The sequence below is a fragment of the Pararge aegeria genome, chromosome 3 (assembly GCF_905163445.1).
Source record: "Pararge aegeria chromosome 3, ilParAegt1.1, whole genome shotgun sequence".
NCBI lineage: Eukaryota > Metazoa > Arthropoda > Insecta > Lepidoptera > Nymphalidae > Pararge > Pararge aegeria.
In genome coordinates this window covers 4,607,562-4,624,524 of record NC_053182.1, presented here as the reverse complement: position 1 = coordinate 4,624,524, position 16,963 = coordinate 4,607,562, and the positions used below count along the sequence as shown (strand labels likewise).

The window sequence follows — 16,963 nt, the reverse complement described above, 5'->3', positions numbered from 1 at the left end:
AAGTCATACCACTGCGCAAACGTATCAATACAGAAAAAATCTAGGAGCTATTTATTTATTTATCTACCAGCGATTTTACATAAATAAAAATAATATTACTTATGATATAAACATTACACAGAGTATGCAAAACCATTTAAAGGTAAACACTACATGCTAATTTCGCTTATGAACTAACAATTTTCAAATAGAATCAATAAAAACGAATAAAAAGAACAACAACAAAAGCCGAAACAGTAACAAACGGAAAGAACTAAATTATTATTATAAAAGAAGTTATGATTAAAATTAAAATTAAAATTAGAACTATGTTTAACTACTCTACATACTAAAGAGACCAATTATAAAAAATAAACAATGATTTAGATACTATTAAAATCGGGATGACAGATTGGTTAATTCACTGATTATAATTTTACGAAAAGTGCTATGCGAGTTAAAGTTAATGTCAATTGACTGACTGAATTTATTGTATAATTTACATAACCGAGGGATAGTGGAGTTTGTGTGACTGTTCTGGTGCGTGGCGGCACGATCGGCGTAATAGCAGCACGCGAATATATTTACGATACTCAATATACGGTACTCTGAAATTAATTTTACTCAGCAAAATGGGGCAATCTAAATTATTTCTTAACAACCTATATAAAAACATTAAATCCAGCAAATCTCTTCTTTGGTCAAGATTCAGAATTTTAAAGTATGTCAGTCTTTTTGTATAGGATACCTTTTTGTAAATCTTTGCTGAGTATGACAAATGCCACATGAATCTCTTCTGAACACGCTCCAGTCTTAAGTAGTGGGTAGAATAATGAGGACGCCACACAACGCTACAGTACTCTAAATGACTAAGCTATCGTAAAGACTAATTTTTGTTTTAGTTTCTTTGAAAATTCGACCTTGTCGCATAATAAATCCTAATAGTTTAGAAGCTTTATTTGATAAATGGTTAAAATATATACTTTTTTACAGGGATGTTGTCGAGGTTGAGGCACTACCAGTAGCTGGATATGAAAGCGTCGTTCTGAAATTGTTAAATTAATTAGAACTTTTATGTAAAATAAATGGTATTTTTCAAATAAAATATGTTTAAATCTCTAACTTGGATAATTCATATATAAATTTAAGAACCTTCACCCACCTCACAATTATTATATACCAGGAAAGGTATATCAATAAACATAATTGGTTCACCGTGTGCTTTTATAACCCTTTATTTTTGAGGCTTAGAATATGCTGTGGTCGTTTCTACATCACAAGCTTTGCTTAATAAAATTGATATTGTTAGGAACTGAGACGTGTTAATCTATACTTACAATGTACAAATCGGACTATATTTTACATTGTTATACTAAAGTAAATAGGGATTTTCAAAATATGAATGTATAAATATTTACTTACTATAAGAGAATCGCTGTAGTCATCATATTTGTGATATTTCTGCGACAGGAATATTTAATTCAAAAAGCCTCAAAATTTGGTATTCTATTTGAAAAGACTGTCTAAACCTAAGTAAACATAATACTCAAACGATGACAAGTAAAATAATACCGCAACGAAATATATTGTTATGATTTATGGCTTAAGTTTATAACCTTCTAAGAGATCCAAGTATGTCTTAACACTGAAAATGATGCAACTGTTTACATGTTTCATGTTTATTCTGCGATTGAAGTACAGTTGGTACGTGTGGGGTCTAAATATATAACAAATTCAGACTTATTGATCGTAAAAAGTTCGAAGCTTATTGCAGTGGATGATCCCGTAAGTTCAACCAATCAACCAATGTCAATCCGTGAAACAAGTAGGGTTTATTAAGGCTATACTGCATTTTTAGAGGTCCAACAAAAACAAAAAGGTTGGTTGACATAAAAATCTGATGCAGACTTTTTACTTCAGATAACTGAAAAAAACATTATGCAATGAATTGAATTATTCAAAACTATTATTAATAACCATCATCTATATATTATCATCCCAAAATGCATTGCATATAAAGATTAGTTTGGTTTAGCATATAAAGATTATATTGAATGGATTAGAGATCATAAATAGATCTTATCATGTTTTCACATACAGATACGATTGCTCTAAACTATGTTGTTAGTAACCCGAGTCAAAATTTTCAAGTGCCCAGTTTATCTAAATCGTTTTATATTGTTTCAGAGTTCTCTATTAAAATAGTATATATACGAGTAGTTAAATGCTGCCTTTTCGGTCAGCATCGGGGTCCTAAATTGAATTAATTATTTTAATTGAAAAAGCTTTTTGGGAAGGATATTGTAAAGTAGGTTAATAGATCAAATCAAGGTAGTTTAATATTGTTCTTCAAACGTAAGGGAACCTCCATGGGCGGGTCAGACTCGCACCTGACCGGTGTTTGTTTTTGATATAAATACGCTGCCAGCAAGATATAACTCGATTTCCTTTGACATAATGAGGTAAGTAAGCCACAATTTGTTTTCTACAGCGTAGGGGTCATCTTAAAATAGGTTGACAATAATTATTTAATAATTAAAGTAGATGATAAAAAATAATCATCGATTTCTTACTAGTCAACTTAGTGACTTTTTAGTTAATTTAATAAAATTACTCATAAATTAATTAAGGTACCAAAAAGAAAGTGAATCATAATTATTTTAAACACTCAAAAAAATATAGAATATAACACTGGTCTTACAAGTAAATAAATTTTACGAGATTACAAACGAAGATATCATTTAATCTTTTAAAATTTATTGGTATTTTATAGGCTAAATCCAATTTTACTACTCCCTGCACTATTTCTCCTCGTCCAGACGAGGGAACTGCAATGGTGGGAGTCTACGATCTTTTACCAAATCTATCCGAGATCGTTTGTAGACAGCGATGGTGATGGAATTGGTGACTTGAAAGGTAAATATATACTTAACTAACTAAATAGCTACTTATTCTTAATAATATCCCTCATTTGGTTTCTAGTTCTCAATAAATTCTTAAATTCATAAGCTCAAGCCATACATGATAATAACGCAAATTTTTAAAATCCTGCGGAAACGGTCCATGGGTCGTTTTCCGGAATAGAGATTGTCTTGTGTCTATCTCCAGAATACCCGACATTTACTTTGATAAAGATCGATTACAACACATTTATTTTGACACACTTTTGCAATTCATTAGTAAAAATAAGAGATAAAACAAAGAGATGCTTCCATATCTTGATATAAACAAAAAAATATATATTCAAATATGCAACACGCAGTTGTCGCAGTTGTTTTTGAAGATTCCCTATTCTTGACATGCAAAAGGGGTAGATGTGATGTAATAAAAGTACTTAATGGTAATAAATCTGATTAACATAATTAAGCGTGCGTTATACAAATCAGATTTATGCCTCATCATTTGATGACTATAATCTCATTAAAATAGAACTGCTACTACCGCAAATACTAGTAAAACTCAGAGGTTTTTTCCGAAGAGTGGTTTTAAATAATGGAAGAGGGTGTTTAATTATTTCATGCAACAACAAAGGGAATGTTTAACATGGTGGTTTTTATAACGACAGTTACAGAGTCTTCTTAAGCTCCTTTTTATTCTAGACACAATTCAGGCAAAATATATTTCGAAATATACTTAATTCCAAACATATTCCAATAGCGAGGCTAACTGATAAATATACCTCTCTTTTGTAGGAATCACTTCCAAGCTAGAATATTTGAAAGAAATTGGAGTTGGAGCAACATGGCTGTCGCCAATGTTTCAATCACCAATGTATGATTTCGGTTACGATATTGCTGATTTTTATGATGTCCACAATGAATATGGCACTATGCAAGATTTTGAAGATCTTATTGCAAAGGCTAAGGAACTGGGTAAGATTACGAATAATATTTCATAATATGGCCAAGGAAACCCTGCCTATTTACAACTATAGATATATTTACATATACATATTTACGATACTAATGATAAACTTTTGAACTAAAATTTAACTTAGACTTATGATAATAATTTTAATTTATGGATTGCAGATATAAAAATAGTACTAGATTTTGTACCTAATCATGGTAGTAACGAAAGCGTTTGGTTTGAAGAGGCACTTAAAGGCCACGAACAGTATTATGACTACTTTGTATGGGAAGATGGAGTAGTTGACGAAAATGGTGTAATGCACCCGCCAAACAATTGGGTAAGTAATTTAAATTGATCCAATAAAAATTGATAATACCAATGCTCCAATTAAAACTTTTTAAATGGTATGCTTACAGAATAGCGTTTTCCGCAAAAGTGCCTGGGAATATAGAGAGGAGGTTGGCAAATACTATCTACATCAGTTTGTAATCGGCCAACCTGATTTCAACTACCGAAATCCAGCCGTTGTTGAAGAGATGAAAAATGTTTTGAGATTCTGGCTTGATAAAGGCGTAGCTGGTTTTAGAATTGATGCTATTTCACATTTGTTTGAAGTAGACAAGGAACTTTATGGTGGAAAACTCCCTGATGAGCCTTTAAGTGGCAGGCGCTCTGACGATCCACTAAGCTATGACTACTTAGACCATATTTACACAGTAAATCAAGACGAAACTTATGACATGGTTTACCAATGGAGAGAAGTATTTGATGAATACGAAAAAATTGATGGTCTACAAAGAGTAGTAATGACTGAAGCTTACACGTCTCCTCAACTTACAATGAGATACTTTGGTGATGGCGAACGTGAAGGTGCACAAATGCCTTTCAATTTTGTGCTTATTTCTGATGTTAATGGAGACTCCACCGCTCCTGAAATAAAATATGCTCTGGACAAGTTCCTGACTTTTAAACCAATCGACAAATTAGCAAACTGGGTGGTAAGTTTTCTTTAATCATTGATAAAAATAAATCTATTTCTACAATTCCACTTTTCGTTGAATTTGTTTGACACAAATTTCAAAGTGCTTGATTCACGAATTATAATTTCAGGCTGGAAATCACGACAATAATAGAGTAGCCTCAAGATTCAGTCCCAAGTTGGTAGATGGAATCAACATGATTGTTTTACTTCTTCCGGGAATAGCAGTTACTTATATGGTATTTATATGTATATTTTTGTAAAATATGTGCCTGTAAAGTGCGATGTAATTTGATACTCGTAGAAGTTTGCTATAGGTATTATAATATTAAATATAATTCTTATATAATTCTATTTAAAATTATAATATAATAGTTTTAACTGTTGTATTTCGGATTTTTAGTTTTTATAAAGTTTTTGCTCTTCTAAAATTTACTTGTTCATAGATATAAGAATTAAATTATATTCAATATTTGTTGAATTGAAATAAAACCATGATAACAAATCAATGCACGTTCATTTTTAAAAGATTAGTCTTAAACACTTGTTGAAAATTATCAGGGTGAAGAAATCGGAATGAAAGATGGCTTTGTCAGTTGGGAAGACACAGTTGATCCAAGTGCCTGCAACACGGATGACCCGATAAATTACTACCAGGTCTCGCGTGACCCGGAAAGGACGCCATTCCAATGGAACTCCGAGAAGAATGCCGGTTAGTTGCATAACTACTAAACTACCAAGTTTAATTTAAAGTTTCAGCTTCATTCGGATTGAATTTGAGTCCGGAAAGATATTCTTTTTACGATATCTAGTACGAAGGAAAATAAGTTTTTGTTCCTTTTCATTTAAACCCATTTAACCCATTTATTCGTGGCATCCTTTAGTTGTAGTAACCGTGCCGTTTATAATTTCTGGATTTCCTCTGGTCTGGTCTGGGAGGCTTATGACGTGGTCAGTAACCACCCTATTGCCGCTCAGCGATTTAGCGTTCCGTTACGATATCGCGCACAAACAGATTAGGGGTATGGGTTTAATATAACTCCCATACTCCTGGTTAGGAACAGATTAGCCATTACCATCTTAGACTGCATCATCACTTACTAGCAGGTAAGATTGCAGTCAAGGGCTAACATGTAGTGGAATAAAAAAAAAGGTAAATTACTTACGTTCAGTCTCTCTATATGCTTCAGACCAGAATTTTTTTTGAGCAAATTATAAATATTAATTCTCGATATTAGCCATTAAAAACATTTACTCAGGACCAAAAAAGACCACTGCAATAGAGGATTTCGCATGACAATAAAGGAATTAATTATTTATCGCATAGCCCTAAAATTCAGATACAGCGTGTTTGACGTATGGTCAATACTTAGACTACGCTACCTATTTACATCGATCAAAGTAAAAAGATTTGGAATCCAGAAACGGATGAAGTTCTGATGATACTATGTTAGGTTACGAAATACATTCAGAGAGAGTTGGAATAGAATATTACAGCTGTCGAGTGTAGACACCTTGGTATCAATATAATGACCTATAAATAATTAAATAAAATAAAAATAAAAGCCATTTATTTCTCATCACAAATATACAAAATTTACATTGGTTTTAAATTTTATTGCATACAAAATATGCAGAAGTCTTTTTGATCAGAATTAATTTTGTTTTTTTTTTATGTAATTTAGGTATTTTTATTGTAATTATTATTATAACTTTTTATTGATATTATTATTATTATTTTATTTCATTTATTGTGTTATTTGTCATGTGTGGATGAGAACCCCTTACGGGTATAGGCCTCCTCCAGAGCTTTCCAGGATCCTCATAGCGAGGCTTTATTTACCCTGTCTGTCCACGCTGTCCTGCAGATGTCTTTTGCTCATTTGGATTTAGGTCTGCCTCGTTTTCTTTTCCTTTAAGGACATTAATATAGGACCTGTGGTATGAGAAATACGGGCATCACGCCTCCATACTTTAATTTTCAGTGGTTTTAAATTACACTAACCATTTGCTTAAATTTTATTTTAGGATTCTCCACAGCCGATAAAACATGGTTGCCAGTTGCCGATGGCTATGAAACATTAAACGTGGAGTTCCAAAAATCTGTTGAGAGGTCTCACTTGAATATTTACAAGAAATTAGCGATTTTAAGGACGGAACCCGTTTTCAGACATGGTCGATTTGAGTCTTCGGCACTCAACTCTGATGTGTTTGCTTTTAGAAGGTGTGTATTTATTTTTCTTTATATTTGTACTCACGACAAGCTTTGAAATTTGGTGTATGCTCACTTTAGTGAGTACAGATCTTATATAATGCTTTCGAACTAAGTAATTTGAAGACAATTTTGTACTTTGTCTATTTTACAATTCACATAGTCATCCGCAGCCTATTAACGACCCACTGCAACCAGCGTCCTCTCTTATAGGAGACGGTTTTAAGCAATAGACCCACCATGCTGCTCCAATGCGGGTTGGTGGGCTTTAGGACAATTGTCGCAAGTTAGTAATAATAGCCTGGACTTGCAGCTTTACGTGATCTCCGAAGCACTGGGGTTGAGACCGCTCATCTTTACCAAATATAACACAATACCAATCAATTTTTGGCCCGACCCTAGATTCGGATCCAGGACGTGATTTCGTAGTCGTGATCCGTTGTTAAACATAAGATAAATACTTTAACGTGCTGCCCAAGCACGCGTACGTTACACGTAACGCGCAAATTTACGCGCTACCCGCTTGGTATATTTCCATGCTTTGTTTCAATCATAAGACTTTAGTTTCACTTCGTCGTTCCCGTCTGTTCCGTGACGAGCACGGAATGTGCCTGAGTCAGTACGTAGTAGATCAGCGATAGGTCGATATTTACCACTGGCGCTTTGCATGGTTAATATAACTGACAATAGTGAGAGCCAAAATGAACACCTTTAAACAGCAAACCCTCAGATAACCAATATAATGGACATACTAGCAACGGGCAAGTGAATGTTTAGGGTTCGCTGGTGCGTAGCGTTGCTGACACCATTTAACGTACCTTAATAGGTACGAACCTAACTCGAAAGTAGGGGAGACTAATTTATTTTGCTTTTGATCAAATCGTTAAACAACCACTCGGCAGGGTATACTTAAAAGCGAATAAAAAACTTTAAAAAAAAACACGCGTCATTGCGATTAATCGCCTCTTCGGAAATTATTACCAAACGCAGTCACAACCACTGTCAGTAATTATTATTTAATAGAAGTACCAAATGAATACTAATATCATAAATGCTAAAGTGTGACTAATCGTTTGTTACCTACGTTCGTCTCAATAAATTATTTTTTGGGTAAGCCGCAAAAATAACTCTCACCTGGGAATTTAAACGATATGTTCGTTGTGGTTAAGCATAACCAATCATGAAAAAAATTTGCAATGCGAAAGCTTACATTCTAGCAAGGCACAAAATAAACTTTAAGCTTAGGATAATAAACAGTTCCCGCGGGAAAGCGGAAACAAACGCGGACAGTATCTAAACTTACATATTGAAATGAAATCTACATAAGGATGAAGCCGCGGATAACATCTAGCCTATTGTTTTAAAGCGTTTATCGCTTACATTTACTTTGGTGTTTTTTTTGTGAACATTAGTAAATTTATCGGGCCTCGGTACGAAATAAACAGTATCGATTTAATCAAATGTCAACATATTTTATTATTTCTATGCACTCAGCACTTATCAAAACAACTTTAACCGCCGCACCGAAAGATATTTCAAAACATTTCACGTGTCAGTTTATAATCCGATTTTTATCAACAACTGAATGTGACTGACACCTGTAATCACAAACATTAATGTGAAGTCTCATATGGTTCCAATTTGTATTATGTAAGAAATTTGTAATCATAATATGGTCTCTGATAACGCTTACCTCTGTATAACTAACAGGCTAAGTGTACCTACGTGAAAATGTACATTGCGGGATCAAATGGAAAAGGCCTTCTCACTACGTGGCACTTAAGAACTTATTCGACTCAAGCACAAATATATGAGCTTTAATACACCATGTGGCATTGAATGAATGGTTTTTATATTTTATGAAACTAGTTCAAAACGAGTTAACTAATTTAAGTGCTTTATTTTATAAATTAAACTATCACCGTACGCTTGATGATTTGTTTTTGCTTCCGCTTAGTTATTTTAGTTGCCTTTTCGAGTCACTTTGTAAAACACGGTACCGGTACTTTTGCAGTTGTCATATTCCAAAGTGATAAGTTTTAGCTATATATTTTCATCATTGTGTAAATGTTCTTCTTTTTCTTATATTTAATGGCCTTATCGTATTTCATTTGGAGTTGGGCCTTCTTTTACTCATGCGCCAGGTCTTTTTATCCTGGGTTGTGTCACTGTTTGTAAATTTTCATAAAATACCTAAATAAATTTAATTTCACAAATAGTTTAATATAAGGTAAGAATTCTTACCTCAAAAGCACACCCTTACGCTCTACTCTGGTTTACGATGCTTTATATATTCGATTTATTTTATTACATTTCAGATGGCATGAGGGTGAAATCTACTTGGTCGTTATTAATCTCCGAGAGCAATCGTACAGTTTAGATTTAACGTACTTCGAAAACGTTTCAGGGCATTTGGAAATTGTCATAAATAGCATGGAATCGCCAAAAGTAGTCGGGTAAGTTTTTTTGGTCGACATAGGTAATATTACAAATATAGGAGCACAACGCATTAATTAAAATTTTGAGACGTCACTGGTATTGCATTACCATTGAAGGTGGTAGCTCTGTTAGAAAAATAAAGGTAGTATGTACTTATGTAAGTACTCCTAGACTATGGCACTTGGTTGATATAAAAACGCAGAACACGAACTAAATCAAGCATAATTATTATTTTATAATTATTCTCCAATTTTACTATTTTTATCGGTATTTAGTAATGGATTCAAAAATCCATTTCTAAAAACAACACACCATATCTCAGATAATATGTGTACGCGTATACAAATTTGTTAACTCAGTAAAATTCAATGCATGTTGTATGCTTAAATAATTTGAATTTTTTGAATTTGAATTTAAAAAGCCTTAAAACGTTTTGTATACATTTTTTCGGATGGAGATATTCATTTGTCTGCATATCTATGAATGTGTTTCATTCGGTAAAATTACCTCTGAATTTTATAACGAAATGTATAATTTCAAAAAATTCGCATTGAGGCGTAAGTTCACATTGTCGGTAATTCAAACAAAAATCAAAATTCATTTATTTCTAGTCTAGCCAGTTATTTCAAGTATAAACGTCAAATATGTATGTTTGTAGTCACTGTACCATTGGTTTGGAAAGCAGATTTCACAGAGAGATGAGAGCGGAGCTGGTTGCTTCCAATTTAAACCTAACCTTTCTGCGATCAATGTGTTTTAACAAATTTTTAAAATTAAATAATATTAAAGTTTAATCACTATTCGAGCTATCTACATTTTCGAGATTCCACACATGTTTAGGAAATTAGAAATATCAATACTGTTTTTGCTGTTTCTACGAATACGTTTCTGTGGGTACAAATGGTTATTGCGGACTATTCTATTACGTACTATTTCCTATTTCAAGCCTCGGATTAGACTCGGCTCCGTATTGTTTTGTTTACCGTTTCTGATAATTGCGAACCGCCAGCAAACTGAACAAGGAGATCAGTATACTATCTATTCGTTAGTCAACGACCTTTATTATTAACATTGGAATATTTGTCGAGATACACATGGCAATTCAAAATGGGGAAAAATTCCTTCTCCATTTGATGCTCTAAATGTGAAATATACTTGTCTCTGGAACTAGTATTATAGTAATTAAAATTTTAGTTCCTTGGACACTCGTATTACAGCTTCATAACGTACAGCGCCAAAATGGCGTCAATCTACTGGAGACAAATGCATCTGTTTTGTAAGGCATGTGTTGTCTAACACCGGATGTAAGCCTGTCAAAATTGAACAAAATACGGTAGCTTATCTTTTAATTACATATTATAATTTCTCTTTTATTTGTTTCAGAGATTTGGTAGAGGCGTCGAATATGCTTCTTTCGGGTGGTGAATCTTTAGTTCTGAAAGTGGTACAATAAATCATTTACAATCTTTGAATAAACAATTAATTATTTTTTGTGGTTTTTATTTTTGTCACTAATGCTGTTATGATTTCATTTTTTTAAATGATAATGCGTTATGACACTATTTGTAGACAGCATGAACTACACATTTCCAAATTATAAAGGATACGTCTATGTTAAAGGCACAAAAAAGGTTTTTTCTGGCTACGTAATTCGAATTCAGCAAATGTTTACCAAATGTATTCTTTCTTATTTGTTTCACCTTACCGCTAAGATGTAAAGAAACCTCTTCTGGCATCCTTTCTTAACTCACAATAATTGTATACCTAGAGTTTTAATATTAGATTATCGAAGCAGAAGTGATAAGGTTTTGGATCACTAGACGTGGCACGCTAGAAATAGAATACAAACACTAGTAACATACTAAAATTTAATTGTTTTGAAGCATCTCGAGTCGCTTGGGGTAATATTTTATGTGCTTTGATTGTCATGATGAATGCTTTGCTATCATCATCATCAATAACAATAACTTTTTTTGGTCTAAAAAGGTTAAAAAACTTATTGAAAATATTGAAAAAATATTCTTTGAGCACCCTAGAGGTTTGCGAGTATTTTTATTTTATTCTACCAATAAAGGGCGGAAGAATATTTAAGGCAACAAATAAGTAATCTTAATATATAAAATACAATATGTGCCAGTTTTAGAAAATACGAACGGGTGGATTAGGAAATGAAAGTTTGTATAAAGGGCCCATATATTTTTAAGCTATCGTTCAAAATAATGAATAATTAAAAATTTCGCTTCTGGTTAGGGGGATTAAAAGCTTGTAGAAAGAAAAGTTTTTTAAGTTACATCCAGATATTTGATATTTTGGTTTTCATTTGCTGTTAGCTCTGCGTTTACCTTGCTTTCTAGAGAATGACAGAGGTATTTCGGGAAAAAATGTATTTGTAAGATGTCAGATTACATTTTACGCAGACGAGTTTCCTAGCATTCGCCAGTTTTGTATAAAGTTAGACTTTAGGGTTTCCGTGGAACGATTCTAGCTTATTAAGCCTCTTAGGTAGGTACGGCATTACCACAAGATTGATATATTTAAGAATTGAATTACACCCTTAATATCTACATGTGGTTCTTATCAAAATTTGACGTTTTCTAAAGCTTTTATTCCAAGCGTACCTACACGTTATTTTTACATGGAAAATGGAGTGGTGCAAGTTCCGTGCTTTAAAACTGTATAAACATTTGTTTTTAAATCATCATTAAAATCACTAAACTAATTTATAACCATTGATGGCCACTTATTAGTTGCACCGGGGAGGTCAACAAGTTAAAAAATTTAAATGCATAAATTAAACTATCAACTTAAATCAACAATTTGTACCTGCTAACCATGTCAATATTTTGAAAATGAAGCTTAATCTGCTGTAGTTAGGTACTCCGCCAAAAGCAAGAGTATTCTTATGGTGTAATTTATAATTTCTTCAATCTTTAAATGTGTCGCAATAGGTATCACCTTTAATACCTTATTTAAGGCAACACATTTGGCAAATTTTTCACTTAACAATTATTCATTGTAAAGTCAATATCTCCTGAGTGTGCTCCGGTGCCGGAGCGAAACGTGCGTAGGGAGTACTTTGCCAAAGATATGTTTGGTGCGGAGCATAAAGATTGAAGAAATCATAAATAACACCATACCTGCTTTTCGCGATGTAGGTGTAGCAAATTAAGCTTGTAACATTACAATCAAACGGAATACTGACCCGCTAACACTAGATGGCGTTAGTTGTAGTTGCGTGAAATGTAAATCGCACTAAAGAGATTTTTTCCCACTAGTACAAGACGGTGCCACGGCCAACCATTGTCATTGTTTACAGTGCTTCAGCAAACGCTTTCCTCACAAAGACACTTGCCGGACGCTGTAGTTAGGAACCTTGCTAGTGAAACCTACAGGACGTGCTTCCAGCTTTTGCTTCCACTGCGTGGGACTTTAGCCAGGGACACTGTTCTAGACTGTCGAGTAATTCTAAGTGAATTCTAAATACAACTTTGTTCTTCACACGTGTCTTATAATTCCGTCGCCCCGCCCCTTTTGCCCCGTCACGTAGTATTGGTTACAAGCTTAATTTTTATAATTTATCATGGAATGAAATAAAGTAACGCCTATATCCAACGTGTCAATAAAAATAAAAATAATGTAAAGTAGGCTAACTAATGAGTTAACAATATGTTTAACAAATAAATAATTTATTAATTACATTAAATTAAAAATACTATTGAGAAACAAAAACGCAAAGTATAAGGTTATTATTAGTTAGTAGGTTAATAATAGTTTAAGGTTTTACAGGTATATTTAAATATATTAACACACTTTCGCTTGTTTTTATTTTACTTCAAATAAATATTTCATTATTGCGAAGAATAAAATTAAATTAAGCTTAATTTTCATAATATATCATGAAACTAAGCAAAGTAACTACGGCTTCTATCCAACATGTCAGTATTATTAATAATGTAAAGTAGGCTAACTAATGAGTAATTTTTTTTTAGCTATAATTGAGTGTTCAAGTCTATGTATTAATTCATACTGGCTGGTGCCATCACAATTTAATTTACGACAAAAATATTACTTAAGTATATTTAAAGTAACCAGTGTCCTATAGTGGGCCGGTAATGGTTTTTATTGAAGAAACAGCATTTTTCTTCCTTAAAGTAGTTAAGCAATGTTAATTTTATCCAGAATGAAAACAGCTATCTATTTAACCATACGAACCCCAAAACAGAGCTTACCTTGATGAATTATGCACAAGCTACATTGAAAGGATCAAATTTGAATTTGCTGAAGGGAATCGTCGTCGGCAGTTCATATTTCTTAACTGCCATATTTTATTTACATCTGAGTTCTATATACTAAAACAAATAAGTTTATTATTTATTTGGAACAATGAACTTTCACATTTGTTTTATAAATATAACCTAAAATAATAAAACAAATAATGTTTTTTTGTAAGATGAATTGTTCGCGTACTTATATTGTATCCCTACTTTTTCATCTACTTTTGAGATGTTACAAATACGCAACTAGACGCGTAAAGGAGATCCAACCAACAAAGTTATTGTCGCATTTGTAATATTTGTAGATTTTTAGAGTTCGTACGATGAATAATTGACTAATGCGAGTTATTGGCATGCGACACGTGTTAAATCAAATTAATGGCTTCATTTTAATATCCAACAAGGCTTTGTACAGTATGAGTGGAAATAGAATATCATAAAAAAATTATAATGAAAATCGCCAAATCACCATATCGGATAAAGCAGTTTTGCATTATAATTACAATGAGTAACTTCTCTAAAAGGGCCCGGAACTATATCATGCGGAATGAAGATGCTTCCTTAAGGAGGCTAACGGACTTTGCGATTAAAAAGGGATTCAACGGAAGCTTTGGACCGAAAGATGGCGGTCATTCCAACGACAAAACCTTTCCCAAGCGACGTCGACACGCGGTCGGTGGTAAAGAATATTTAATAAAAAAATCTTTATATAGTACCTAGGATAAAGATATGAGGGAATGGTATCCATTAATTTTTAGTTTAGGTTGTTGACCGCTAGTTTTCGATCTCGAGTGATTTATAACGCGTAAAAGCGGTTAAACGATTTGAGTTTCGTTCTCTTATCAATTTATTCGAACAAAATCAAATAACCCTTTTCCGAGCCACGTTTATCCCTTACTACTGAATATTAACTGGGCCATATGTATATATGAGTTATGTGATGTTTGCGCCCCTACGTTTCTATTATGCTAATAAATTAATGAGTCTACAATGATAAAGTTATGATTAGTACCAAGCTAAGTATTGATACGTGAATAAAATTATCATAACAAACAGTATAATAATGTATGAAAAGATTATGTTGCTTATTTGCGAATATAAAATGTATTAATTTAAATCTCATGCATATTTACTCAATAGCATTATAGAATTATTAAATTGTTTATTTATAGTCGTTGTATAAAAGTCCGGAATCGCAAAAGCAAATAAATCATTTCGTCTCGCGAATAGTACATGCTTTGCCTTTAGTGATCCTTAAATCCCTTTTCTCTTATAATAGTCCCAGTGGGACTTTTGGAGTCCCAGGACTATAATGGAGGCTACAAGGATGGTGATGGTTAACAATGAAACATAGTCGTATCGCCCAAGCTTGCCCCGTTCTGGAAACGTCATTCTTGGCAATAAATAAATATTTATTTAAAGTAAATATAAAAACAAGCGAGAGTGTGTTGACTTATTTAAATGTACCTGTAAAATCTTAAACTATTTTATATTCTTTGCGTTTTTATGTTTTCATGAGTAAGTATTTTTAATTTCAAGTGAGTAATAAATGTTTTCTTTGTTAAACATATTGTTAAAAATATTATTCTCTTTTAAATTTAAATTCTTAACTTACAAAGAAATAGTTACCTAATTAACCTTAAGAAAATTGACGCCTTCAACTCCGTGCTTAAAATAAATGAAAAGATTAAAATAAATAAAAGAAAAACAAATTTTCGAGGACATCTTCCGCTAGCTAGCTAGCTTCCATACAAAATTTCAGTCCTTCTTTCACCCATTAGGGTAGTATTTAGGGTTCCGGTACAATAACGCGTAGAAACCACGGTTTTATTTTTATTTTATTTATTAGTTTACACAAGGCAAATACATTCGCTGAATAAGTTTGAAGACAATAGCATAGTATTTAAGATAATATCTTACGCGCGTACAATGTCATGGGCTTGAAGTACAAAGGGCGGCCTGCCGACCTTAAGGACACTTACTCATATGGCCCGGGATAGTTTTTAGTAAGGAGGAGATACGTTTTGCCGAGATTTAATGATGGAATAATACCCTTGTCAAACACACCACTAATTAACAATTGATACACAATATTGTGCTTGGGCTCAATATATCGTTTGGAACCCTCCTAGCTTAAAATTTAACTAGACGTGCCCTGCGGCTTCGCCCGCGTAAATTACGGGACGTAGTGTACTGCTACATAGTCTATACCTAAATTTATAATTTTTTGCTCTTGGGGCTTTAATCACCCATTAATTGAAACCTTCAATCAGGTAAACATTGCCAATCGCAAATGCCCGTCCCGAGGACCTTTTAAAGCCATCCCGATGCAATATTAAAAATACTTTTGATTCCCTTTAACACATAACTGCATTTATAATGCGTGGGGCTGACTCAAGTCAGTAAATGGATGGGTCTTTGGAATTTTGAAAGATAATTTGGTCTCCATCAGTCTCATCTTCTTCAACTAACAAAGAATAGTAATCTTAAAAGAAAGAATCGAAATCGCAAAGTTAGTTAATTCGTATTACCAATAAAATTTTTGTATTTGGACCTAGCATTGAAGTCCTCATAAATGCGGTAACACTTTCTGTATTCGTTAAACCCCAAATCGTGTGAAGTTAAATTTGAATTAATTCAATAGTTTCTGCGCGATGCGCGGCTCAGATACATACAGACAGATGGACGAATGAAAAATATTACACTTTTGGTCGACAGGTAGTGAAGAATTTATTAAGCAGTCAATGATGTTCTGCTTTAGTAATGAGTTATTTAAATAATTAAATTGGTAAAGTATATTTATTCATTAAAGATAAAAGATGGTACGATACTAATAATAATTGTTTAAGCCATTGATACAGAAACGTGGTAGGTAAGCTTTAACCATGTCTCTTATGAGATTAAAGAAATGCACCCTTTGGTATGCTAACCAGCTGTCGAGGATGATTTTGGGAAGTACTCGATACATTACAACGCAAAAAGTACTATATCAATCCACTTCATTTTAAGTAACACGAGTACAAAAGTATGAAAACTTGTTTTAATTGCACGTCGTGCTATAAATTAATCCGTCACCGCTTGCACGCCACGGCAACCACATGCCGCTAAATTCTCTGCATTCCTATTAATTATCACTACGCTGCCCATTTGGAGTTCCACACTCAAATTGTAAATAAATAAATCTTTATTAAGGTAGAGTAGTAAGAGCTTTTAGTAACACAACTTGTC

At 33.0% G+C, this 16,963-nt stretch overlaps 1 protein-coding gene across 1 annotated transcript in view; it reads left to right on the top strand.

Moving 5' to 3' along the window:
* Positions 1 to 10,914, top strand: part of LOC120636951 — a 39,584-nt gene extending 28,670 nt beyond the window's left edge. Inside the window, exons 21-30 of the mRNA XM_039908529.1 lie at positions 973 to 1,032; positions 2,738 to 2,895; positions 3,672 to 3,851; positions 4,011 to 4,168; positions 4,248 to 4,829; positions 4,942 to 5,049; positions 5,372 to 5,522; positions 6,839 to 7,034; positions 9,341 to 9,478; positions 10,845 to 10,914. Of these exons, the coding sequence (XP_039764463.1) occupies positions 973 to 1,032; positions 2,738 to 2,895; positions 3,672 to 3,851; positions 4,011 to 4,168; positions 4,248 to 4,829; positions 4,942 to 5,049; positions 5,372 to 5,522; positions 6,839 to 7,034; positions 9,341 to 9,478; positions 10,845 to 10,914 (1,801 nt within the window). The remainder of the gene's footprint in view (positions 1 to 972; positions 1,033 to 2,737; positions 2,896 to 3,671; positions 3,852 to 4,010; positions 4,169 to 4,247; positions 4,830 to 4,941; positions 5,050 to 5,371; positions 5,523 to 6,838; positions 7,035 to 9,340; positions 9,479 to 10,844) is intronic.
* Positions 10,915 to 16,963: the final 6,049 nt, after the last annotated feature.